The sequence below is a fragment of the Hyaena hyaena genome, unplaced genomic scaffold (genome assembly GCF_003009895.1).
Source record: "Hyaena hyaena isolate Hyena2069 unplaced genomic scaffold, ASM300989v1 scaffold_317, whole genome shotgun sequence".
NCBI lineage: Eukaryota > Metazoa > Chordata > Mammalia > Carnivora > Hyaenidae > Hyaena > Hyaena hyaena.
In genome coordinates this window covers 652,666-680,621 of record NW_024080950.1, presented here as the reverse complement: position 1 = coordinate 680,621, position 27,956 = coordinate 652,666, and the positions used below count along the sequence as shown (strand labels likewise).

General features: G+C 41.9%; 1 protein-coding gene across 1 annotated transcript in view; it reads right to left on the bottom strand.

Moving 5' to 3' along the window:
- NOSTRIN (nitric oxide synthase trafficking) overlaps window positions 1-26,649 on the bottom strand; it is a 59,377-nt gene extending 32,728 nt beyond the window's left edge. The window contains exons 1-3 of the mRNA XM_039248789.1: window positions 26,564-26,649; window positions 16,554-16,639; window positions 3,322-3,405 (exon numbers count right to left, since the gene is read on the bottom strand). Of these exons, the coding sequence (XP_039104720.1) occupies window positions 3,322-3,405; window positions 16,554-16,639; window positions 26,564-26,641 (248 nt within the window). The 5' untranslated portion in view covers window positions 26,642-26,649. The remainder of the gene's footprint in view (window positions 1-3,321; window positions 3,406-16,553; window positions 16,640-26,563) is intronic.
- Between the last annotated feature and the right edge of the window lie 1,307 nt (window positions 26,650-27,956).

Here is a 27,956-nt window from a genome sequence, read left to right as displayed (position 1 = left end):
ATTCTGCCAACTTACTGATTTGCACTATAGTCATTACATATACAGCTTTTTTTCCCATCATTTTTCATTTCAATTTTGATTTTCCATTTCATGTCTATAGAAAGTCAGGAAAATAATGTAGCCAAGGGTGAGAAGGCATTTAGAACAGGTGGGAGATCACATGGTAGGTAGGGGAGGAGAGCCTAAAGACCATCTTTTCAGGGTTCTTATCTCACAAATGAATAAGCCGGAACTAGGCTCAGAAAAGTGAAGTGGTGAAGGACCCGAGAGCCCTGGGACATCCATGTACTGCTCTTGGGGTTAAGGTCCAGCTCCTGCTTCCTGCTGGCTTTTAGGACAACAGCTCAGATATTTTGTGTCTTGTAAGCAGTGTCTCCATTTAATGAAGACACTCTCCCTAAGGGCACAGGGGGAGGGTTAACAAGTGTGATGTTATTTTCTCCCACAGAAGGGGCATAGCTCACAGTATCCCATAACCTTGGCCTTCAGAAGTCAGATTACCTTGATTGCATCAATATAGCTCAGGGACAGAGGCCAGAGTGGGGAGAGGACAGACCTGTGCCTCTACTGAAGTCAGGTTGGTGCAGAGGTTTTACCTCCAAATGACTTAGGTTGCAGCCTGTAGTCAGAGAATTGGAGAGTTACACCAGAGGATGCCAGATTTTCTGCATATCCAGAGCCAGACACAAAACCAGAGACAAGAGACTACCTACTATAGATTTCCAGTTATAGGAAATTGCAGGAAACAGAAAATGAATCTGTATTGATAAGAAGCAGATCAATGGTTGTTTAAGTGGGGCAAAAGATTGCAAACAGGTAATTTTTTGATGGGATGAAAATGCCTATGTTTTTATTTTGGTGGTAGTCCGTAGTGTATACATATATCAAAATCAACCAAACCATTAATTTAGAATGGGTGCTTGTTATTGCATGTAAATTAAACTTCAATAGAGCTAATTATTTATTTATTTATTTATTTATTTATTTATTTATTTATTTTAAGGCTTATTTATTTTTGAGAGCAAGAGAGACAAAGTATGAGTGGGAGAGGGGCAGAGAGAAGAATCTGAATCAGGCTCCTGGCTCCAAGGTGTCAGCACAGAGCCAGATGCAGGGCTTGAAGACTGTGAAATTATGACCTGAGCTGAAATCGGTTGCTCAACCCACTGAGCCATCCAGGTGCCCCACATTGACTTTTTAAAAAGGAACCCATGGGGTGCCTGTGTGGCTCAGTCAGTTGAGCATCCGACTCTTGATTTTGGCTTGGGTCATGATCTCATGGTTAGTGAGCTTCATCCATGTTGGGATCCTTGCTGACAGCAAGGAGCCTTCTTGGGATTCTCTCTCTCTCTCTCTCTCTCTCTCTCTCTCTCTCTCAAAATAAATAAATAAACTTAAAAAGTATGTAAGTAAATAAGTAAGTAAATAAGTAAATAAATAAATAAATAAATGAAAGGAACTCAGGCACCCTTTGGGGAAGAGAAGCTGATGTTTGATCCTCAGAAAAGGTGAGCAGCAGAGCAGGAAGCCTAGAGCCTTGGCCTCAGAGGGGTCTGTGTCTTTGACCTTGAAAAGATCACATGATTTTCCAGACCCTCACTTAATTTGTCTTTTAAAATATAAATAATTCAAGCTATCTATCCAAGCAGCTAAGACAGATTTTGGTATAGATAAAAGTTTATTAATTAATCAATGTTTATTATTAAATATTGTTGTACTAATCCTGGTTAATCAAACATTCTGGACATGCACTTCTTCAGGAGCACCTATGCTGGATGCTAGGATTACAACACAACAAGACACCCCCTCCCCCCCACACCCCTACACCTCTCATTCTTTAGGAGGCAATTAGAATCAAAATCATAATGGACACTTTTGGAGCTTTTCATCTGTGCCAGGTATTAAACACACTTCTTTTTTTTTTTTATCTTACTAAATTTTAATTTACTTAGTTTTTTTTTTTTTTTACAAATAGTTTATTGTCAAATTAGTTTCCACATAACACTCAGTGCTCATCCCCACAAGTGCCCTCCTCCATGCCCATCCCCCCTCCCCCCCACATCCATCAGGCCTCAGTTTTTGTCAGCATTCAAGAGTCTCTCATGGTTTGCCTCTCTCCCTTTCCCCCACCATTTCTGCCCTTCTTCTCCCCCTTGTTCCTCCGTCAAGTTCCTCTTAATCCTCCTATACGTAAACACACTTCTTATATTATCTCATTTAATCCTCACAGCAACTATATGAGATAGGTTCTATTTCCATTTTAAATATACACTGAGAGGTAAAATAAATTGCCCCAATTCCCTAATTCACCCACTTGATGAGGGGTGGAGGTAGAATTTAAATCTGGGCAGTTTAAATAAAGTCTATACTCAACCATTCTGCACTACTGGCTCCTTTGCAGTCTACTAAAATACTATCCTAAAAATCGAGCTCAAAGTCAAACAATTTCAAAGCCATTATTTGCTATTACAGAGGATGAGTAAGGAGGACTAGGAATGCGAGCTCCACAAAGCTCCTTTTTTCCTTCCCTCCCTCTTTCACCATCAAAAGTGGTCTTTGCAATGATACTGCCAGTTTAAGATGACGTCTGCAAGAATTGGCCAAGAATCTTTGTAATAAATTATAACTGATGGACCATTTTTAGAATATCTTTTAGAATATCCAATATCCCTCTTCTCTCCCCTAAAAGAAAATATCAAGTTCATTCTGAAATGTACTAACCACTAGTTTTTCAGGATCCAATAAGCTCATCTCTACATACATGAGATCACATAATATACACCTCCCCTGGACGTAAACATACACACATACGCACAATGAAGCACATACCATTACTCCATCTAACAGTGGAGGAAAACAAGGCACAGAGAGGCCAGGTTACTCCTAGAGGTCACAGAGTTGAGATAAAGTGGGATTCACACTTCTTGACTTCAAGACCTTCCAACTCAATGACACTGCTTCCAAAGTAACATGTCATCACTGAGGCTTATTATGAATATGGGTGTAGGTATCATAAGGACACAGGATTAATCCAGTACTGTCACTTAATACCTGTGTAATTGGGGCAAGTTTCTTAAACTTTCCAAGCTTCAATACCTTGTCTGTAACAGAGACAATAAGAGGGCTTGCCGAGGATTGACATGAGGATTGAAGAGAATCTATAAAAGCATGTAGTGCAGGGCCTGACACATAGGAAGTGCCCGAGAACTGTAAGCCGTGCTTGACATTCCTCCACATTTATAAGAGGAAGCTGGGATCGGACATATGTCATTTTTTATAGCTTTTAACAACTTTTTTGCCTTATCTCTTTCATATACTTACTTTTTTTTGGTGCTCTGTAATGCTTTGCTTAACTTCATTGCTAGTTTCTGAAGTCCTTTGGCATAGGTGATCTCCAAGTTTGCCCTGTTAGCAAAAGGATTGTTATTAGGTAGGATGCTCTGACCAAACATCAGACAAACACATACGCACACACAAATGAAGGAGGGATCGGTCTGACAATGCCATGTCTGCACAAAGAGATGACTTGTTTACTCTAAGGATCATCCTGTCCTTAGATGAAATCCTTAAGACTATCCAAAGGGATCCAACAGAGGGAGAGTTTTTAAATTAAACTTCTTCTACACTAGAGTTATGAGCTGAATTGTATTCCCTTTGCACTCCCACAAAAACGTTAAAGTCCTAAGCCCTAAAGCCTGTGAATGTGACCTTATTTGGAAATAGGGACTTTGCAGATGATCAAGTTAAGATGAGTTCATCAGGGTGGGCCAGATCCAATATGGCCATGTCCTTATAAAGAGAGGAAATTGGGACATAGAGATAAGCACACATACAGGGAGAATGCCATGTGAAGATGAAGAGAAGAGATTGGGTGATGCATCTACAAGCTGTGGAGTCCCGAAGATTGGCAGAAAGCCGCCAGAGGCTAGATAGAGGCATGGAACAGATTCTTCCTCACAGCTCTCAGAAGGAACTATCCTAGTCAACACCTTGATCTCAGACTACCAGCTTCCAGAACTGTGAGGCGATCAATTTCTGTTATTTATGACACCCAGTCTGTGGTACCTTCTTATGGCAGCCCTAGCAAACTAATTCATCAAGCAAGGAATAGAAAAGTTTCCTACTTATTCTGGGACATTAACACCATCAGATGAGCTCTAGATTATCATAGCAGGCAATAAAGTGATCAATTACGATAAAGTTGGCCAAGAAGCTTCTTTTCTCCCTTTTTTTCTCACTGCCCTTGATCAGGTCTTTATTCAAAATTAGCTACCCAGGGGCACCTGGGTGACTTACTCAGTTAGGTGTCAGACTTCAGCTCAGGTCATGATCTCATGGCTTGTGAGTTCAAGCCCCACGTCAGGCTCTGTGCTGACAGCTCAGAGCCTGGAGCCTCATTCAGATTCTGTGTCTCCCTCTCTCTCTGCCCCTCCTGCACTCATGTTCTGTCTCTCTCTCTCTCAAAAATAAATAAACATTAAAAAATTAAAAAAAAAAAAAAAACCTAGCTGCCCCAAATGATTCAACATATACCGAAGACACAAATGTAAATTTATGCATCAGGCTTCTTTTCTTCCATGGTGGGTTTCTTTTTCGAGGCTTCTTCTCAGGCTGCCGGGTTCTTGGTAGTTGCAGCTCTTTTCCCACGAAAGGTTTCTTCTGTTCCTTAATACCAAGAGGGTTCTTTCCTTTATTCCCTGCCACACGCTGCTTGCGTGGAACCCTCTTCTCGTCTGATTTGGCTTCTAGTGCGGCTGCTGCCTCATCCATCCGGACTTTGTGACACCTGGCCTGGCAGAGAATGGTATTCCGGCACATGGTCTTTGCATTTGGGTTTATCTTCAGCATGATTCTCAGGTCCTTCGGTGGATTCCTCCTCAGGACTCTTGGTGACTCTTCCTGTGTGGTGCTCGGAGAGCTCTTTGGATCTCTGGGCTTTTCAAGATTCTGCTAAGGTGCGTATCAAACATCTAGTTACTCTTGAGGGAGGAAGCCTTCACCAAGTGCCATACAGACCATCCAACTTGGGGAAAGCACTTTCAGTCCAAATGTGGAGATGTCCCATGCCCTCCAGGAACAAGTGTCAAAATGTTCAGTTTGCTTACATTAAGTAGAGTAATTCGAGGAATATTTCTGAGGTCCTGGGTCTACACTGTCTTCAGTATAGATGATGCAGGGCCCCCCATGCTGGATATGACAATGGTTTCTCATTCTGCCCTTTCCAGATCTCATTTGTTGAGATACACAGAACTTTTTGATATTGTTCCAAGCCTTAAGTTTCTTAAGAAGCAGCAAAGTGTCCTTGCTCTTCTTGTAGCCTTCAACTTCATCTTCAGCCACCAAAGGAAGTTCAGGAACTTCCTCGATATGGTGGCCCTTAGCCATGAGCAGCTCTGGTAAGGCCGAGGCACCCAGGGCAGAGCATACCGCTGAGTTGTGTCCCTCGGCGGTGTCAACCACCACAGGTTTCCGTTGGTGCAAACATGGGACCTCTGGGACACAGATTTCCAAAAGCACCCATGCTGGAATGGTGAGTTCCCCTGCCTCAAACTCTGGACATTTGAGCCATAGCTCTGCCGGTGCCCTATGACTCGGCACTTGTTCGGTGACCTGCTAAGTCACTAACAGCATAGGGCTGTCCATTGTTTTTTCACAGTTGGTATGAACAAACTTCACAGTATCTGGTGGAATGGGAGCCTTGAGCACACTAGGCAACATGGCATTTTCACCAGTGACTCCTGCTTCTCAGAAAACACTGCTGCCAGTGGACAAGCACACGCCACGGCCAGGAGGGGAGGTCATACTCCTCTCAACCCAGCAGATCCTACGTGAAAAGCAAGACGTAGCTTTCTAATGGAAAAGTGCAGAAGGGGCCCAAACTAGATTTAGAAAATGAATTTCTGTTACTTTCTATGCAGGACAAGACTCAGTAGGGAATCTGGGCATGCCTCCAAAAGCAAGCTCCTCGGTTCTTTTGAATAGATTGAATCACTGTTATCTTAAACTGATTTTTACCGTGTCCTACTTATAGGCCCATCTATAGATAAAATAAAGACATAGTCTTATTCAATCTTCTCACTTGCTCTGAAGGTAATACAGATGTAGGAAATTCAGTTCAACTTATATTGTATTCCTGCTTAATTTGAACCAGAGCAGGTTTGTTTATTTTGTTACTGTTATTGCATAGCTTTTAGTCTTTGAATTCTATTTTTATTATAACATATCTTTAGATTTATAACTTCATTTCATTGGAAAAATGATCCCAGAACTCCCTAGCAACTAACTTAATACCTGCATTTTTTTTTTTCAGTGCAATGAAATTAGAACTTAATATCATGGCTCGAATGGGGAAAGATAGCTCTGCTGTATAAAATGGAATCCAGAGATCATGGGCTATTGACCTATTGCTAAATTTCTATTCATCTTTCCCTATTAGTATAGCTGTGCTTTGAGTTATTTTCAGCACTATTTGAAAGAAAGAAAGCCGCTGCAGAATGCATGTTAAGGCCTAGCTGCTGAAAACACCATTCAGAATCAGAGCTTGCCCAAGTATAAGGAAAGGTTATGGCAAGTATTTTAAAATAATGAAGCTGATAAATAATACCCCATTGCATTTAAAATCTATTTCTGTGCTCTAGGAATATATTCTGATCTATGGACAGAGAGAATGTTCGTCACCAGCAAACCGGGAGAGACCATCACCTTGATGAACTTGCATGTTCTAGAAGCCCAGACCTCTACAGTTTACTGGAGTGGCTTTAGGTACTGCTAAAAGGGAGTAATCAGACCCACCTCAAGAAGTTTTATGATGATTAGAATATGCAAATGATCCAAACCTAGGAAGGGCTTAATACCTAAATTGACTGCTGGATTGATCTGCATAGTCTGACACTTGACTCCCCCTCTATTTCCCCTCCTACCAGCATCCCCTTGCTTACTATACTCCTGCTTAGTGGCCAAATGCCATCCTGCCTCAGGGCCTTTGCACTTGCTATGGCCCTTGCTGGATACGCCTTCTGCTACATAACCACATGGCATCTCCTTCACATAAACCCCAACAGGTCTTGTTCAAACCTCACTATCTCAGAGGCTACCCTGTGACTATCTACTCCCTTATGGCTTTATTTATGTCCTAGAACCTACCACTATCTTACATCACATATTTTCTCAGTATGTTTCTATGAACAATTCTGTGAACACCCCTAGAATGTAAGCTCCACAAGGACCAGAACTTGTTCTGTGCAGTGTTATATCTCTAGGCTTAGAACAGTGCCAGGCACTCAGTATGTAAGTCTTGAATGGACTTCCCATCCGATCTTGCTTAGAATTTTTAACCGGTCTCTGCTGTATCTGTTCTTGCTTCACCTCTTTTGAAAATTTTAAACTATTTAGATGTGTTCCTGCCCTGATGCATTGCTCAGTCCTAATGTCGGGGTGCCCTGCTTTCTATCCCTTAGAGTAGCTGGACACACCTTCTAGTCCACTGCTAACCAGAGGGCTTTTTAGGACTTTCTTTTCCAGCATTCCATTCTCTCTTGGAAGCAGCACAGAGAACATTAATTAAGCTGAAATATTTGTACTGCTCAGCTCAGTGATAGGCTAAACCAAAAAGTTCTTAATAAGCATTAATTTTTCAAGTACAATTATTATGTACCCAAAAGGGTACATGTTTAGAAATAAACATTCAGAACATCTCGAATATACAGAGATGGGAAGTGCTGGGGGAAGAATCCACAGTCTGCTCATCCATCAGCTCCAGAACAATCCAGAATGGCTTTTAACACGACGGGTAATGCTGTTGGGCACAGCCTTTTCCTCAGAATTCATTTTCACTTTCAGAATGTTCTTGCAGGCTGTACAAGGAGTCTCTCAGAGGCCCGGCAGAAATAAAAAGGACAATTGCCAGAAGGAAGTGCTGCTTTCCTTTAAATTGCTAACTAAATCAGATTCACCTGGGAAAACAATTGGGGCTTTGGCATCAAGAAAGGAAGAGGGTCCTGCTGGCTTCGAAGCTAATGCTCTTCTGTTTTGAGGTTGGTTTTGGAGCCTCAGGACTGCTGCTGGTTTTTGCTTGAGCACGATAGGAAACCAGTCTAAAGAGATTCAATTACCACACAGCGTTTCTCTTTGCACAGAAGTATCTTAGAAATCTAGGCAGATTTGTAGTTTTGCAGGCTGAAATAGAGCTTAAAAATCCCGAACGGTGCCCTCTTGATAAATGTATTGCCATCCCTTGTGACGTGTCGCTGACACTGGACTTGTGTTCTGCCTGCACACAAAATAACGACACCTAACATTTCCTGGGCGCTCACAACATGCCAGGCACCATTCTAAGTGTTTTAGGTATGAACCTTCCTCACTCAATCCGGGAGAACTCCCATCAGTTCGGCACACACACTTTCCCCATTTCGTGCAGGGGACACCAAGACGCAGAGAGCGTACCCCCGTTAACTTGCCTGGGGTCACACATGAAGAGCTGACAGAGCTGGGACTTTAAGCCGGACAGTCTGGGCTTGAGAAACTGCCTGCTTGGTCATTCCAGGTTTCTGCGTCTGAAACTGTGGAGAAGAGGCTGGAGACGGAGAATTGCGGGGGAAGTCAAAGGTAAGGACTTTCAAAAACTGACACCGCCTCTCACTTCGCCTTTAAAGGCAGTGTTCTGAATCACCACCGCTCCTGGCGGCTTAGCAGCTAGAGATCAAACTCACAGCAGCCTCAGCACAGGCAGACTGAGCTTGCCGGGCATCTTCCGGAAGCATCAGCCTAAGGCATATTCCCAGATGTGGAGGAGGCGTTAAGGGTCTGGAAGGCGGCGGGAGAGGGCTGTGATATCACCTGACTTTAGTGTCGCTCTCTGAGGCCGGGCTGAGTTGGACATGGCTCTTAGAACAGCGCTATCCTGTAACCATCCCTCCACCTTCAGCATAATGGGTGTTAGGCCCAGCATTCAAACTGACCAAGCAAAGCAGGCTGCCAACATCTCCACTTGCCTTTTAAACCCTAATAACTATGTCCAAAACCTCAGCAGATTACCCTGCCGGTTCGAAGGAAATGAAGCAGGGTCAGGAGGATGGGGGTGAGTACATGGGGAGGGGAACACTCGGAGCCCCCTTTCTGGTGAGCCTGCCAACTAATGAAAAGTTCGCTGCCTCTGGCCATGAATGGCCTTTCTCTTAACAGAGGTTAGTGGGTAAATTCCTCTCCAGAGAAAAATTGCTCTCAGAAGCCATGGTGCCACTGGCAGGCACAGAGAGGGCTTGTACGATTATAAATCGGGACATTTGTGAATTGAGACAAACACTGCCGTGTGGCTCATCTGTGCTTAGGTCTAATAAAGAGTATGTGTGGATATATGTATCGATAGATAGGGATAGATGATAGGTAGATAGATGGATATCCTCTTTTAGAATTTCTGCTGAACAGGAATGAACTGACCTCGGTGTTTTCCCAAGGCAAAGGTGGCAGTGTGAACCCCTGCCTACGTTGCTTTCTTCTCAGTCCTTTCAAGAGAGCTGCTTCATCATGGTTTCCGTAATGCAAAGGGAGTTAAGAGAGGCAGAGCTAATCTCGAACTGAGACAGAGAATTTTCGTTCCCTCATTAAAAAATCAGAAACAAGCTTGTAAGAACACTCCGTTTAATATTCTAGCCCTATAGCTACCATATATAGTAGAGGTCGAGGTTTCTTCTCCAAGCAGCTGTCTTGGCACATGTGAAATTGATGATGCAGGTATATATATTTTGATGGGTAACTCAGTCTCGGAATATTCCAGTGAGCCTTAAAGATCCTGAACCAGGGAAATGGCATGCACTGACTCTTAATCCATTTATATTCTAATTTCCTCTCAGCATGTGGAGGCAGGTCAATATATTTTCATTGCTAATAATGAAGACCAACCAATAAGTCAAAAATCAACATTTGTCTTCAATTTTAAAATAAATGATACTTTTGAAAGAAAGGGGAGAGGAAGAATATGTAGTATCAGATTCAATATTTTAGATAGAGCACAAATTAAACTATAAGAATACAAGTGACCATGTCATCAATTTTAGCATACCCTGCTCTATTAAAATTAAGATGATAAAAAAATGATTTAAAACAAGAAGACTATAGCTGGCCCCTGTGTCTATGAGGAATTAATTAAAATTGAACTAAGCCTCTCTCAAGCTTTAAAACAGCGGGTAACAAAACCATCCCTTCATTGCGAATTAAGAAGTTTTAGTAATCTGAAAATGTCTGTGAATCACCGCCACCTCTGGTTTCCTACTTTCCACCAGCAGCAGTTTCTGGTTTGGGGGGCTGGTATATTGATATTTTCCACCCAAGCCTTATCAGTTTGCCTTTTGAAAGACAGTCCTAGGTCCATTTTATAACTAGGCTATATTTAAAAGTTAGTTATTATGGGGCGCCTGGGTGGCTTAGTCGGTTAAGCGTCCGACTTTCGCTTAGGTCATGATCTCGCGGTTCGTGGGTTTGAGCCCCGCGTCGGGCTCTGTGCTGACTGCCAGCTCAGAGCCTGGAGCCTGTTTCAGTCTGTGACTCCCTCTCTCTCTGACCCTCCCCTGCTCACGCTGTCTCTCTCTCTCCTAGAAATAAATAAAAAAAAAAATTAAAAAAAAAAAATAAATAAAAGTTAGTTATTAGCCATCTGGAGGACATTTTTACCTGGAAGCTCTGTTATTCAAGTGTCTGGGCTCTTTGGCTAACCCACAACACCCACCTCATCAGTATCAATTGCCCTAATTCTGGCTGCTAAGAACACTATGAGAAGGTGAAATGGGAGGACCAGACCCTCCTTCGGTGTCCAGAATTCGAGTGCCACTCAGTGACTGCTCACTTCCGGCCCAGAGAGTGCACAGCTACGGTAGCACTAGAACTTCAGATTCTCCGTGCCTGGTAATTCCTGAACTGAGTGAGGTCAGTGGAATCAGGTGGGAGTGTTGCTTTGGGGGGAGTCTGGTAAAATGGACAAGAAGGGCCGTATTCCAAACTTTTTAGCTGGAAAACAAAATTGTGTACGGATTCTCACCATGTCATAGAAATGCTATATTCTGATATAATGGGAGTGGGAATGAAAAGGGAGCTGAGCTCTGTCCGCTTCACTTTTCACTCCTTGAAGTGGCCCCTGAGGGCTTCCCAGACCCCTATGTTACCACGTTCAAAAGCTACTGGGCTTAATGGCCACTGATATCCTCTCCCATAGAAGACTTTAAGACTCGGAAGGGAGTTGGACCAGGACTCCTTGAGCATGTTGGGATACACACGGTGGCGGTGCCCGGTTGCCAGATACCCTCACACCAAGTTTGTGTTGAGCTGCATAGAAATCAAAATGTATTTTCTTTTCCACATCTATGTATTATATTACGAGTTTAATTATGAATGAGTGAGAGTATGTTCACACTGCATTGGGCGGTGAGATTTTAAAAAGTAAAGGACACAAGTATAAGGCATATCTCACACGGTCCTTGATCTGTAGATTGTGCTGGACAAATGGTATCTTCAGTGTTTCTGTCATTCTTGTCTAGCGTTTGTTCAAAATAATCTATATACCATCTAAATAAATTTGTTTCACACATTTATTTATTGCTTCTCAGAAATAGTCTAACTTGAACTTCTTAAAAGACAGGACTGCCTAAAGTCACTCCTACATCGACACATTCATTTACTCAGTAAACATCTGTTGAATGTCTGCTCTATTCTAGGCTCTGTGCTCGTCACATGGGATACAAAGACTCTCAAGGGGTCCAGCCCCCAGTGGAGGAGACAGGCAAGTGAGCAGACTATAACAGTGTAGGGCAGTGGGATCTAGAGCGAGGTAAGTTCTATGCATCTCTGAGGGGTGCCATTTTGAGATGGGACTGGAGTCAGGGGAGGCTCACATGAGTGGGATAGTTGAATCTTGAAGATACATTGAATGCAGACTGGTAACCAAGGTGAAGAAGTATCTACCAGACAGAGGATACAGCATGCACAAATTCAAGGACCCATGATGGCAGGTGGGAGTCGGTGGGAGGAGTGGCAAGGACCCAGGCAGTGTGGTGACTGCCAGTGGTTCAATAGATCAGAGGGGTGGGAGTCATGGGTAGAAGGAGAGAGACAAGTTGGATAGGAAGGCAGGGCCCAGATCTCAAAGGTCTCTTTATAAAGTAATATGAAGGCTGAATACTAAAGGTCATGGAAGTCTTTGAAGAGTCTTAAACAGGGTCATGGTCACAGAGTAGAAGATGCATTAGAGAGATAAGGGCAGGGCCCTTGCCAGCTCCTTAGTTGAGATAACTTTGCTTGGATTAGAAAAAGGAGATCCTCTGAAAAGACAGAGCTTAGAGCCAAGGTGCAAGGCTCGAGGGTGGAGAGTGGGTTAGATTTCTGCTTCACTCAGCCCCTCAGCCAGGTGCTTTTGCACAGTGTGAAAACTGCACAATTTTAAGCCAGTACTCCTAGATGAAGAGCAGCGTAAGAGATCTTTTTTCCACAGAACAATGGCAGAGGCCATGGAATTATAAGAAAGTTATGGGCATAAGAGATGCTTAAAGAGAGAAACATGAAGACCTGGTCATGAGGTAAGATAGAAGAAGGGGTCCTGGGTGGCACCCAGTTATTGGGCTTCATTGGGTGGGCCGGGGTCCCAGTCACCATGGTAAAAAACCCAGGAGTACCTGCTTTGGGGAAAAGCTGATAAACTTTATTTTGAATAGGTTGACTCTGTGGTTGCATGGCACACCCAGGTGGGTGTACAGATAAGACATATTGCTGTGTAATAAATATGTACAGGTCATCAATATGCAAAAGAGAGCTGAAGCCGTGGAAATTAAGGTCACCCAGGCCATGGGCAGAGTAGAAAAGGTTAGGATTGATGAAAGTTTTCATTTCAATCATTTATTCCTTTGTCGACAGCATCTGCAATGAACTGTGGATGGAACAATGACCAACTACATTTCCTTCTTTGTTTCATTCTTTTCTTTCTTTTTAATTATTTATTTTTTAATGTCTAGACCAGTGATACTTGCCATTTGAAAACCTGATCTTAATCTTCCTTACAGAGAATAATTGATTTTCCAACAAAAGCCTGCTTAAACCCTCACTGTAAACCCATGAGGGTGCAGGAGACCAAACATTCATAAACAGTTTTGGGGAATGTGCCTTTGTCCTTTAAATCCGATCTGTAATTGTGTTAAAGTGAACCCGATGACTTTGACATTAGGCATGTCAGGAGTTGCTGTGTTTCTGGCTAAATCGGAGTTGCTAGAACAAAAAGAGAAAAAGAAAAAAAAGGGAAACTGAAGCTGCTAATTGGGTAAAAGAAGCTAAGCATGACCATGAATTGCAGAACTGCCAGGCAAAATGATGTCTCAATAACAACTGCACTTTTCTATCACCACCAATTAGGACAAATTGGTAGGCAGCTGAGCTTGGAAATTAAGCATTATCTGGACTTGAAGCTTGATTGTGATGCTGTCTCTTGTAGCCACGTGCTAATGTGGAACTGCCATGCAGAACCACATTCCAACAGATTCGTAAGCAAGGTGTCTGGAATTGTTAATATCCAAGGACGGTAAAGACCTTGTTCTAGTAATGTAGGCGTAATAATAAAATAGGAGCGCCTGGGTGGCTCAGTCCCTTAAGCACCCGACTCTTGATTTCAGCTCAGGTCATGATCTCAAGGTCTTGAAATGGAGCCCTGCGTTGGGCTCCATGCTGCGTGTGAAGCCTGCTTACAATTCTCTATCTCCCTCTCCCTCTGCTCCCTCTTCCTCTCCTCTGCTCATGTGCTCTCTTGTGCTCTGTGTGTGTGTGTCTAAAACACAAAAAATAAGAAAGAAAGAAACCTTTAACTATCTTGCATTCATTTATTCTTTCAATCTACAAATATTTATTGAATGTATTTTATATGACTGATAGCTCTCTCACTATATCTTTTATTATCCTGGCCACTGGATTTGCCTTCGTAATTTTCTATGTCATAACCTTCACTGGGAATGCCAACTATACGTGTTCCAGAGATACCATTTACTTGTCTGATGGGGTTTCTCATTACTTGTCTAAACTCTAAGTAACTGGATAGTTTTTATAAAGAGTTGTGGGATGGGGCCCCAAGCCTGCTTAGGATTCTCTCTCTCTCTCTTTGCCCCTCCCTTGCTCACACTTGCTGTCTCAAGTCAGTCAGTCAGTCAGTAAGTAAATAAATAAGTAAATAAATAAAATCTTAATAAGGGTATTGGCTTTCCAGGTATTTTTCTAATACAGGGGAAAGGTATTATTGACTTATATGTAATAACTCTACCCATTTAAGTTGATGGCTGATGGCCTAGCTTTTTATCTTTTGTATATCTAAGGTAATCAATACTAATTTCTCAGAATGGAAAGAGTGAGGCAAGTATAGTACGAACTATGTTGTGGCCATTCCTCCTTTTGCTATGGTTATTATGTCACTCAGTTCAAATACCTTGTAGGAAGAAGTAGTGACTTAACAATCACTCCCAATGGGGAAAAAAAATAGCCGACTCTAGCAAGTGAAGTGGCCTCTGTATTTGACAGCTAACATATAGAAATATAAATAGAAAAAAAACAGTGTGTTACATATTCAAAGATTAATAGAAAGTTTGTGTCTGTTAGAAAACATTGTCCCCAATACCTACTCTTTTAGTGTGGGTGAACATCCTTCAGGTTAATTACATGACCAAACAAGTGAGCCAAGAAGGAAAGCCTGAAGTGGAGGTGTGAGGAGACATGCCAAAAGCACATTTATCAAGAGTAAATACAAAGCAACTCAAATGGCATCTTGGTTAAGAAGAAATTATTTAATTGTATAAGATCAGCTTTACAAAAATGTTCAGGAGAGCATCTGTTGCATAAATGACCTAATATCTAGCATAACTTCTCTAGTCAAGGTAAAACATTAGATTCCCCTCTTGTATTTTTGCTATGCGGTTTTTATCCCAGAAAAGTGGGTGTAATTTTACTAACCAGTACTATTCATTAGATGCTTAAATTCTAATTCCTGCTCCATAAGAAGGTAAAAACTATGGAGAGAAATATTCTTAGCTACCCAAGTGTTTCTTCTTCATTGGAGCTTGTTTGCTGCTCTAGAACCTATGGGTAGAAGGCTTTGCAGGTGAATAAGTCTGGGATAGTAGCCCTAGGAAGCAACTTCGAGAGACACAGATAAGCAACGAAGGCTGTGATTGTATATAAAGTAGATGTGTCTGTGGCAGCGTGAAAGTGTGGAGGGACCCGGACAAGGGACAAATAATAAGGCAGTTTGGAGCACTGATTCCTCCGTATTTATTCCATTCATTCTTGAGTCTATTTGTCAGGCATTATTTATCACCTGCCTTCCATCTTCATTGCTGTCTGCTGGGCACTAATTCTGAACACAGGGACTCCAAATAATCAAGGCCCAGATGACTTTAATCCAGGTCACACGCATGGCAAATATATGTCTCGATTCTTCCTGATCTGCCGGAGGGGGGTGCTTTCTAATCTAGGTAATGGGTTGAATTTGCATAATAGCTAACTGGTCCTATTTTAAATAATTTTTTTTGAGACAAAAAAGTATTTTATTAAAGAAGAACTTCCCTGCCAGATCGGTCCTCTCTGTTCCTCTCAGAGAGTCAAAGCAATTGGCTATTAAGATTACAGCAACGTATTTAAAAGTTTTTTCTTTTTGACTCCATTTGACAAGCATGGTTTTTGTTTGTTCGTTTGCTTTTTTGTTCTTTTTAAATAACTGCCTGTTTGAGCTCCCCTTTCTCTTTCCCGGGCCTTACTTATCGTTACTGATAAAGCCAATATTCCCCTTCGCACTTGTCCCATAGTGCGAGCTGCAGTCGGCTCATATATACCACACGTGCAATATTTTAGATTTGAAATGGGTTTTACCTTAAAAGAATAGGTCATGTCTTCTGGAGGTCTCTTTAGGGTTGCTTACCACCAGGCTGTCTAGATGTAGGGAAACGGCTTAAGGATCATTCATGGCCCAATTCAGTCCTTGGGTTCTCTAATTTTAAGAAGGAGCCTCTGTAACTGTCTTGACTAACGTAAGCGTGCTCATTGTAGCATAGCCAACAACTTTACACGTGATCACACGTAGTATTAATAGAAGATGATACTAAAAACGGTCACTTTTCATTCATGAGACATTTACTGAGGAAGTCAAAAACCCAGACACAAAACGGTGACTAGGACACAGCCCCTGCCTGGTAGGGAAGACAGAAATGTTAACTCAGAGTTGCCATCAGTGTGGGAATCCAATAATGGCATATACATCAGGCACCAGCGAGTGCCCCAGGGGAGGGCGATAAACTCAGTCTGCAGAATCAAAAGAGACCTGGCTGAGCCTTCCCAAGCAGAATTACTTCCTATCGTTTCCTGATTTTTATGGTACCAAAGTGATAAGTGTGCAGTAGAGGAGAATCTCTCTTCAAACTAATCTCTCCAGTACCAAAATACAACACGGAGTTCTGGAAAGTAGGACAGCTTGTAATCACTCCTCCAGCCTTATTGCTAGCTGCAATGAAAGAAGAACTGTTTATTGCAAACGTGCATTTTTGTACCTTTGCTGAAGAATGGATGTGACCTGCTTGCAGAAATTCTCTCCATTTTGAGAAAACTCCTTTAGATTCTTGTACACTCTATTATACTGAAAAAGAAAAGATGCACAGAAGGGTTATGAGCACTTTCAAAGGCAGAACTCCTATAAATTTAGACTGCTCCGTAATGATGACTGTCATTGTAAATGATCGTGAAGCTACGGGGATGTGCACCTTTTGGATGAGTTTCTAAAGTAAAGATTGAGTGTCTTCTGCCTGGACATGAAATACCCGGGAGAACTTTTCAAAAATACAGCTGGTCTGTTTGTCCCCAGGCAACAAGTCAGCAGTGGGGCCATTTTGAAGTCTGACTTCCTGTCACTTCTATTGTTTCCCACGATGGTTAAAAATACATTCTAAAATATGTACACTGAGTAATCATCTTGTGCCTCCCCCCAGGTTCCCAAATAACATTCCTGGGTGTCAAACCACAAACTCATGAAAGTGAATGTGCGGTGGTTTGGGGTTTTTTTGTTTTTTGTTTTTTGTGGGTGTTTTGGCTGAGATAAGAATATGTAAGTGAAATAACTTGCTAATAAAATGTGCCCTGGTCCCTCTATATCTTATTTAAGTCTAATAATAAAGGGGCGCCTGGGTGGCTCAGTCGGTTAAGTGTCTGACTTCAGCTCAGGTCATGATCTCATGGTTCATGACTTTGAGGCCCGCGTCAGGCTCTGTGCTGACAGCCCAGGGCCTGGAACCTGCTTTGGATTCTGTGTCTCCCTCTCTCTCTGTCCCTCTCCAGCTTGTGCTGTGTGTCTCTCTCTCAAAAAGAAACATTAATTTTTTTTTTCTAACTCTAGTAAGAAGAATGTTATAATAATGAGTTGAACATTTTTGTTGTAGCAAACTTTTACACATCTATGAATAAATCTTTATACATTCATTTCTATATGAATTTAGCCTGCAGACACAAGAATTCTGTGGGAAAGATTTTGTCATTTGACTTAGAACTCCACAAAGTCACTCTGAAAACCTTATTTGTAAAAGTAGACATTGATGGCAGTAGATTTTAAGTGCCCAAACGGAGAGACTAAACGTGAATGAGTTCTGCAGCTCTCCTGACAGAGTAGGTCGGTGAGGCGGTGGAGCCGTCCCAAGCACACTCCCTCAGAGGTTCTGTCTGGGAGGTGTGATACTTCACTGCATTTTTTAAAATGAGGTTTTACAGAGGAGGATGCCCGCTCTGTATGAAATGAGTGCCATGCTATGACTCTTGGTTCCTACGATGAGCCAGCCTCGTTCTGCCTTCCTGTGGCATTTAGTCAGGCACTGCGTTGAGGGCTCACATTCAGGGAGCACCTACTATGCAGCTGACAGGTTCACGGACATGAATCCTCAGGGCGGAGGCAACCTCTCAGTTGTCACAGGAACACCGGGGGGGTGTGCTAGCAGAGTAGCAAACAGAGGACAAGGTGTCATGGAGGAAAGGACTTAAAGAAAGAACCCTAAACCGGGTCCGTAGCTACCTTCAGGGTGGAACAAACCAATACCTAGGATATAGAAACACAATCCTATAGATACCAAATTATATTTTTTAATAATTAAAAAATTATTCTTAATGTTTATTGATTTTTGAGAGAGAGACAGCGCAAGCAGAGGAGGGGCAGAGAGAGGGAAAGAGACGGAGACACAGAATCCAAAACAGATTCCAGGCTCTGAGCTGTCAACACGGAGCCTGACACAGGGCTCCAACTCACGAACTGTGAGATCATGACCTGAGCTGAAGTCAGACACTTAACGGACTGAGCCACCCAGGCGCCCCTTTACCAAATTCTTTTATCTTTAAGTAGTGGTTCTTCTTTCATCTGAACTTAACACGGAAGGCCAGGGCAGGGTTTGGTAGACACGCGGGAACAGCAAATGGCTTCAATGAAACTGCCTTGGTCTCAAGGACAGCAGTCAGGGAGCAAAGCTCTTTATGAAGACATTGTGAACTCCTAAAGCAAGGCTGGCAAAGTCACCTGACTGCAGGCATCCCTCGTCAGATGCCTGCGTGCATGAGGAGCAGGGCGGGGAGATCAAGGTGGAGACAGCTGTCCCGACTGCTCTGGAGCAAGGGACTGCAGCCCAGGACAGCCAGATACTCCAGTCTGTCCCAAAAAGCTGAAGTAAAGATTAGCATCTGAAATATGGTTTTCAAAAAACAATGGGAGCAAACAATTTACAAATTTTTAAGCTCTCTGCAGAGCAAGAAAACATACCTACAGTGAGGTTCACATGTAGGATGTCATGAGGAAATGATTCTCCTCTGAGTCATGAGAGTAAAATCTCTATTTGGCAACCAACCCGTATTTATTTCCATAAAAATAACTTGTCTGTGAACGATAAGATCTTATAAGGCCTCTTTCCTTCCCCTACAGGTACAATGGGCAAGTTCTAGTGAGCATTTTAATATTGTTTGGCTTTTTATTTGCTCCTCTGTTGCCTAAACATTTTCACTAAATTCCCCCTAAGCCTTGTATTTTCTTCCCATGCTACCAAATAACATGCCACAAATCACACATAGGAAGAAAATAGATACATGTGAAGGAGGGCACATATCCCTGACATAAAGTTACTTCTCAGTGTCTCCCCCTTAGATGTAGCCATGTGACTAAATGCTTCCCAAGGAAGCATGGGTGAAAGTTTTGTGTGGAGGTTCAGTGAAGGTTCTTTCCTCCTCTTTCTTGACACCAGGACGTAAAACCAATGGCTGATGCCACAAGGTTGCCTTGAGGATAGATGCCATGGAAAAGATGGTGGAACAGAAAGAGAAAAAGAGCCTGCATCCCTGTGGGCCCTGGGGGCCAACATATAAGCCCTCAGCTCTCTACTTTTGGACTTACTTTATGCGTGAGAGAAATATAATAATAGGGGTTTTGAGAAGCCACTCTGGTTTTTGGCTTTTAAAATATGCAAGTGAACACAGTTCTAACTCAGACACAGTCCTTAAACTTTTTATTTTCAATTATGAAACATTTTTATACTTCACAAAATAATAATGATACAGATAATAATAATGATACACATAGGAACTTGCTACCCAAGTTATAGAGATATTTAACACTTTGCTTCTGCTTTCTTTTTAAACAAGTCTTGGTTTCCTTCCTTTCATAATTTCTTTGGCTATACTTGGACATTTATCCTTGCATATGAGGATTTATCTAATTACATTTTTTTTAAAGCCCCTGTTGGGATCCTAATTGGAATTGCATTACATAAATATATGAATTTGGGGAAACTGACTTTTTTGATGGTATTTAGATTTCCCACCCAAGGACATAGTAAGTCTTTTTGTGTGTTCAAACTTTATTTTATGTTCAATAAAAGTTTATGATTTTCTTTCTGAGTCCTGTAGCTTTCTTATTTGATTTATTTAGAAATATCTCACAGTATTAAATTCTAAGTTTTTAATGTAATGTCCCAGCGGCTTCTCTCTCCAGCCACAGCAAAGCAGAAACAACGACCCAGCAAAAGCACCAGGGAGCCATGTGCAAGAGGAAAAGATTTGAATGGTGCTTGCAGAGTGAGTTTTATTGCGAAACAGTAGGAGGCTGGGCTGGGCCTGGGGCTGTGGGCAGACAGAGTAGAGACGTAGACCTGAGGAATAGAGCAGAGATGTAGACGGGAGGAACTCGGAGGCTTCAGAGCAACGTAAGAACCTCCCATCAGGAGAGCCGGGAGTGCAAGGAAGGGACTCTGAGATGCGCTGTCCCACGGGATGGGCCTACACCAGCCCCATCACCGGAGGAGTCTGCAGCCAGCACACCTGGGGAGAGAGAACAGGGTACCTCGGACCCCACGTATGAGGATGGGGGCATGTAGGGGAAATCTTGTCCCTAACTAAGGTGGAAATGAGCAGAACCAGTTGAGAATTTTTCTATGTGCTGGTCTGCAGGGACTGCTGAATTTCCCAAATTTGTCAAACCATTGAAACTCTCCAAGACATGTTTTTAAAATACTACCTCCAGAAGCCAGTTCTAGGAGGCCAGACAGCCTCAAATGTTTCTAAACCATAGATTCAAAGCTCAGTTGTTTTCAGAGGGAGTCAGGGAGACTGTGAGAAAGTGGGGAGTTTCTGCCTTTCCCAAAGGTATTCAATTCAACTTGTTAAAGCAAGAGGCTGCTCCAAGGAAGCAAATCTGAGGCTTTAATTGACCCTGGACCTGCCAGCGTTAGATTTTGGAAGAGGATTTCCTATTATTTAATAGACTGGTACTTCGTAATTTCTTTCACATCATGACACATCTAGAAGATGATACTTGTACTAGGACAGTGCGGTAAATGAATGAAGTTGTTTCAGGCAGAGGAAACTGGCCCGTGAGTTCTGCCCCCCAGCCTCATCCTGCCTATTTGAGGGTTGCCAAGAATGGTGTGTCAGATACACTTATAACTCATTCCCCAAACTCCAGGATGCCCAGGCACACGCTTGTCCAAAAGCTCCTGAATACATTGTGTTGTTGTTAACTTAGTGATCGGGTGACAGCAGGATGTTCTTATTACAGCAATGGAGAGAATTTTTATCTTGAACCCTACATGCAATGTACCAGACGCTCCCGGACAAACCCTAATCTACATGGAGATAACAGTGATATCGGTAAATAAAAGAGTTGCTAAGAATACTTCCATTATTTCAGCAGAAGTCTTTCTTGGGAAACAGCGATTATGTACCTTTCATCATGTCACATCTACCTGAACTTAAAGACAAAAATCTATGAAAAGCAGACTTGCATAAATATCAAAGCAGAACCCAGGACCACCTTGTCTTGTGTGTGTGTGTGTGTGTGTGTGTGATTAGAAAATCTTGGAACATATCTGCTTTGAGGGTATGAAATCTCTTGACCTTGGCTTTGGCTCTCCCTTTCCTATCCCACCTCTCTCCTTCCCACTCCACTCTAATGCGCCAGAGAGGCCACTGAAGGGATTCCACGGAGCATAGCTTGAAAGCTGCTAAAATCTAATCCGTTTATTTTATACTTAAGTGCCAAAGAGCTGAAAATAACTTCATTAGTTAGGGGCAGAACTGTGATTGGAAATATTAGATGAGCCAATCAATTAGAGAAACCATCAGAAATAACCATATTTATAAATACCTCATCAGTAAAATTACACTGTTTACTCAGAGTAATAGTTACCTTTAAACATTATGATCATCATAAATGGCTTAATAATGTCATCAACCAATATAAGAAGGGTTTTCTCTACTCAAAGATGTACAGAAGGTGAATTTTTGGTGTTCTTTTTCCTTCCATTGTGCTTTTAAATACTCCAACCCCACCAAATATTCATTCCAGGAAAAGAAGCTACTATTGATCTTACATCTCCATATGAATTTTTGTGAACATGTCGTCTCTCCTTGGGCTCATGAATTACTAGGAAAAAAGTTATGTGTTTTTTTGTTTTGTTTTTTTTCCCTGATAAAAGGAGTCTAAGCTAGTGGCAGAATATTTGGGACATTTCTAAGCCCCTAAAATCATCCCTTCACAGAGACAGCTAGGACACACAGGCATTTCCCAGTCAGTCTTTTTCTCCCTTCAAATGTTTATTTATTTATTTTGAGAGAGAGAGAGAGAGAGAGAGAGAGAGAGAGAGAGAGAGAGCCTGTCAGCACAGAGTCGATCACAAGGCTCAATCCCATGACTGACCAAGAGATCATGACCTGAGCAAAAATCAAAAGTCTGATGCTTAACCCGCTGAACCACCCAAGTGCCCTTCCCATTCCATCTTTACCAAAATATTTCTGCCCAGCATTTGTAAGCAAATTCTGTTGTATTAATATTGTCATCGCACATACAAAAATGTAGGATTCGAAGCAATTGACACATGAAATAATTAGATAACTTCCAAATGTACTACATCAACCTTGGACTAGCTGCTCTTTCTGACTTTCTACAATTTGAATGATCAGGGTTAAATTCAGTTATTCGAGAATAGTCCATTTGTATTGTAGATGGCAGTTTAGAAAAGTTTTGGACAGTGACATCCTCATAGGTTAAATAAACCATGATATTCCACTTGTATTTAATCAGATAAGTTTTTGTTGGAAGTCTTTCATATGACAGGCACTGTGCTACTGATTTCATGTGAATCCTGATTTATGGGGGATCATATTTCAAACCACTGCCCCTCTAAGGGATTATCTGGGTAACATTTAGAAGCTCCATGACAGACCACCATAAATTATGAGATATAGAACATTAAAAAACATAGTCTACTCCATCCTCTCTTCCTCTTCCTCTACAGATGAGAAAACAGAGGCCCATGAAATGTGGATGGCGTATCACATATCTCCGTGTGTACACCGGGGATGCTGTGGGCCATAGGATGTCTATGCTAGACCAACCTGCCTCCTTATACCTGTGAAGAACCAGAATCCCTCAGAAGCCATTGTACCATTAGCCATTGTACCAGTGTCTTCTGTCTTAGTGCCAGTTAACATCTCATGACCCAGGCAGAGCCACTGAGATAGGAAGCTCAGCATGGTACTCCTTCAATAGGTGATGATGTTAAGGGAAGGAACAGACTATGTGGAGCCCGGAATGTCTGATGTGACAGGCCCCTACCTGGATACCAGAGGAGTGAATAAAAATATAAACTTGGTTATAGTTTGTTATCTGCCCGTGATTTCTGTGGGATTATTTCATAGGAAGGTGTTGCTTTTTAAAAAATAATCGGATTATTTCATTTGGAGATAATTCGATCCTGTCCATTTCCTTGCACATGGATTTGAAAACAGTTTCACTTGGCATTTTTTTTTTGTAGGTATAAAAGCTAAACTCATAAACATCAGACCTTAAGGCCTAGAGCCAATTCTGTTCCTTTTCAAAAACAGAACTTAAAAAAAAAACCTTCTTCAAATAAATTTTGACACTCTTAAGATTAGTTTAAAAGCCTACACAGTATTTAGCCCATTTTTGAGCTACCCTAGTGATTAATAATTTGAGTATGGGCACTGACTAGGTTGTCTGATATTGAATAGCCCAGGTATTAGCCTGTCTTGGAGCATGAACTTAACAAAAGAGATTTAAAAATATTTTTTTTTAATGTTTGTTTATTTTTGAGAGACAGAGTGTGAGCAGGGGGAGGGGCAGAGAGGGACACAGAATCAGAAGCAGGCTCCAGGCTCCAAGCTGTCAGCACAGAGCCTGACGTGGGGCCCCAAGTCAGGAGCCATGAGATCATGACCTGAGCCAAAGTCAGACGCTTAACCGATTGAACTACCCAGGTGCCCCAACAAAAGAGATTTTAAAATATTTTTTGTATTATGGGTCCCTTTGGCAGTCTTGTGAAATCTATACTTTACTCAGAATATTTTTAAATGCATTAGATAAAAATAACATAGGATTACAAAGGAAACATTATATTGATATAATATTGACATATTGATATCAAGTGATATACTGATATATCTTTATTAAAACATATTTCTAAATTATATGCATGCTTTCAAATTAACATACTAAATAACAAGTCTTAATAATGACTCCAATTTCTCAATCATACTGTATGCAAATAATATTTCTAGGTATTTGCAACAACTGTAATATTATATAAAAATATCTGTGATTTCTATTGGCTACAAATCACAAACAGTGTGGTAGTACTGAAGTTTATTGCTTATATTCAGACCTGAAGTAGATACTACATTTCAGTTAAAGATTAGTAGAAACAAAGAGGCCATGTTTTTCCTATTGAATTTCATGTGAGCACTGATTTTCATACACAGGTCCACTGGGGTAGACCAGCTTAAGAACTGCAGTTAGGCTAAGGCTTTATGAATTAACTGTGTTCCATGCAACCCTGGGGACTCATGGAATGGGACGCTTTGCAGGTGGTTAAGCTTTGGATTCTTTTTTATTTTTTCATGAAGCCACCCCAGTGTTGCGTGAAGCATTCACTGGGACTCCGTTCCTTTGTTTTATCATGTTGCCAAACGATAGCTTCCTCTTCATACCACATTGTTCCCCAAGCATGAACTAGAACTGCATCAGGAAATCCACTTGAACACTTGATAAAAGCGAAACACTTGCAAACAGGCAAAGATTCCGTGACTTGAGAGGATCTAGAAACCTGGGCTGAAGAGATATCCGCCCTCTCTTGACTCCCCGACTATCTTTGGTGGCACTGGGCCCAGAGAGATGATAACCTTCAAGTTGTGGGCCAGGATGAGAGTCCTTGGGGTAATGGCTGAGCCTAGAGAGAAGAACCCCTCAGTATGTTAGGGAGGGAGCATAGGGCTGACCCACACACCTGGAGACAGTTTATCTTGGGGGCTGCTCAGTAGAAAATATGTCTCCCAGATCCTGGTCTGAAAGCCCTGGAAAAGGCCATTAAGCTCTTAGTTTGTGTTCATGCTGTTGTCAACCTAACTTGGTCCCAGTTTCTCTCTCTTCTATCTCACTCTTCATGTGGTCTTGACTTTCTGTTGGTGCCAAGTTTTTGCCTCCATTTACCCTATATCCCTGTCTCACTCAACAACCCCTGTGCAGATACATCATCTAAGTATCAGTGGTAAGAAAGTGTTTCTTAACACTTGGTAAGGGGGCAAAGGCAGAGAGAGAAAAATAAACAGCAAATACATAAAATGATAAAAGACTTTTTTTAAAAAGTTTTCTGTGCTTCCCAATGGACAGAAGCTTAGGATGGAGGAAATTAAAGGGGTGGAATTTTCAGTCTTAAAATCTGTATGCAATCATACTGTTGGGGTCTTTTGTTTTTACATTAGACACATATTACTTTTTATTTAAAAAAGTGAAAGTAGGCAGAATCTGCTATTACATCATCACTAATAATATTACTAGCTGTTATGACTTTACATCATTTAGCTCATCTGATTCAGCTCCATCTTCTCTAAGCCTGTGCTTTGTCCATTGAATAAACAACAATGAAACCATTAATTCTCTGTTGCTTTTTTCTATTAAAATTGTTTTTTTTAAGTTTATTCATTTTGAGAGAGACAGAGAGAGCAAGTGGGTTAGGAGCAGAGAGAGAGAGAGAGAGAGAGAGAATCCCAAGCAGGCTCTGCACTGTCAGCACAGAGTCTGATGCAGAGCTCAAACTCATGAAATGCAAGACCATGACCTGAGCTGAAAGCAAGTTAGATGCTTAACCGACTTGAGCCACGCAGGCGTCGCTGTTTTTATTTTTTTTTCTTTATGGCTTTATTACCGCCCTCATTTATCTGTTTCTCCAGTTTGTTATTGTTGGTGGTTTTTTTTTTTTTTGATAAAATACTTGAGAGATGAGTGAATGTAACCCCTTGCTTTTGATGTCACCAATTTCAGTTTTTTGGCATCATTTATTGGGCTAACACACTGATGATTCTTGATTATTTTATGTTCAAAGCATATATATGCCCCCACACACACCTTATTTTAATTGCTCCTTATTTCCTAAATTGCTGCTAATGACCTCACACTGTCTTTGGACTTCTGGCCAATCTTCCGTGTTTGGTAAACACTCCCAGGACTAAACAAACACATTAGTAAACCTGTCTGAGAACCACCGTAGGACAGGCAGAGTGCAGAGTGTGTCCTTCCTCTTGCAGGCCTTGCAATTATTGACTCTAAATGATTTGGGAAAATAGGCTAAAACCCTCCACCCTTACTTCATTCCCAGAACCCCAAATTGCCTGCAGATTCTGAATGTTTGGAGAGCCACCCTATACGCGATATTGGCACCATCGGTGTATATCTTAGGAATGCTTTCCAAACAGCCACCACCTGCAAGCAAACATGATGCTATACCCACTCCAAGTTTTTCGAAGTTTCCAACACTATGAGAATAAAAGATGACAACCTGCTCTGTCACTTGCTAGAAAGGACTCTTCCTTTAAATCAAACCAAAGAAAAGCCGCATCACAGCTAATATCTAAACATGTTTTGTCTTCTGAACGTCTCAGATTTCTTTAGCTAAAACCCATTCATATACAAACATACCCCTCTAGGGCCACCCTCTTACACACAGGCGCAAAACCACACTGAGCTACTCACCGAACAATCTGCCAGTGGGTCCCTCATATTGAAATCTTTTTGCTTCTGTCCTTCTACCTGAGCTCCAGCATTCAACATTCAAGAAACGACAGTCAAGGTTGGGTGTGTCCTGGACTTCCCGTATTCAAAGGGCCTAGAGTACGTCAGTCCTTGTCAAACACTCTGAGGAGGAAGTCCCGGCCCTGGACTTTCATCCCGTTGGTTTCCTGGAAAAGCAAAGAACTGCTCTGGGTCAAAACAGCTGGACTGTGGTGCTGAGAATGACTTCTGTAAATACTTAGAAGGCAAAATGCTGAGTCCTAAGCTGTGTGGACTTGAGGGGAGACCCAGAAACTATCAAGTGTCCCGAGAATTCGGGTATTTAGGGCAGATATGGAGGATGCATATTCTCCTGGCTTGCTGTATTTATCATGTTTTTTAAAATTTTCTGTATTTTCTATGCTTTGGCATGTAGGGGGTTTTCAGACCTGAGGAGGGACTGTCTCCTAGGGTTAGCTAATTCCTAGAGATAGCAAACAACTTGCCTGTGACTTTGATATGCAAACTGACCAGTCCTGAGCCCAGAGCCTCCAACCACTTCCTTTATCTAATTCACACACCAAGTCAATATTCCCCTGCCCCAAATCACACCAAGGTCAGATACCAAACAATTAGGACTACACCCACATAACTATGACTGTAGTGGGAAAATGTCTGGAAAAGGTTATCAGGGAGCAGGACCCACGTTAACTGCCTCTCAGGGCCTTACTCAACCCAACCCTCACTCCCAGCCCAAGATGCTAATCTATCAAGTTAAGAAGGATTTTCCTATGTTCACCCTCAGTTTTTTTTTTTTTTATTATTATTATTACTGGAAAGGGTAAACAGAACTAGAAATCAATAATCAACAACTTATCATTTATCACTTTCTCTGCACCCTGCTGTCAAGCCTTAGATTTCCAGCTACTGGCCTATTGCCTTGCGGTAGCTGTTTGCTGGGCTGTGGGCAGCTTTGGTATGATGAGCAGGCCCCCAGTCAGAAAGGAACTCCGTCAGGAGAGCCCAGTGAACCCCTTCAGAGCCACCTGGGTGGGCGAGCTCTATTCATCTGCCCTAGGTGTGCAAGCTCCACTCAAAGTCCTTAGAAATAACAAATGATGAGGAAGGGGACCCTGAGGAAGAGAAGATGCCTTGCAATCAATCAGATGGAGAAGAGCAGTCTGCAGTCAGGGATCACTCTTCACATACCTAACGATGCTCTCCCCTTATCTTGTCCCTAGGAATTTTGTCACTGGAGGTCACAACATAGAGCAATAGCCACCTAGGGACTAGAATTAGAAAGCAACTTGGCATACTGAAGATGTGTAGAGACAGGTTGTAAACTGAAGTCAATATATCATTCAGATTCCCACTA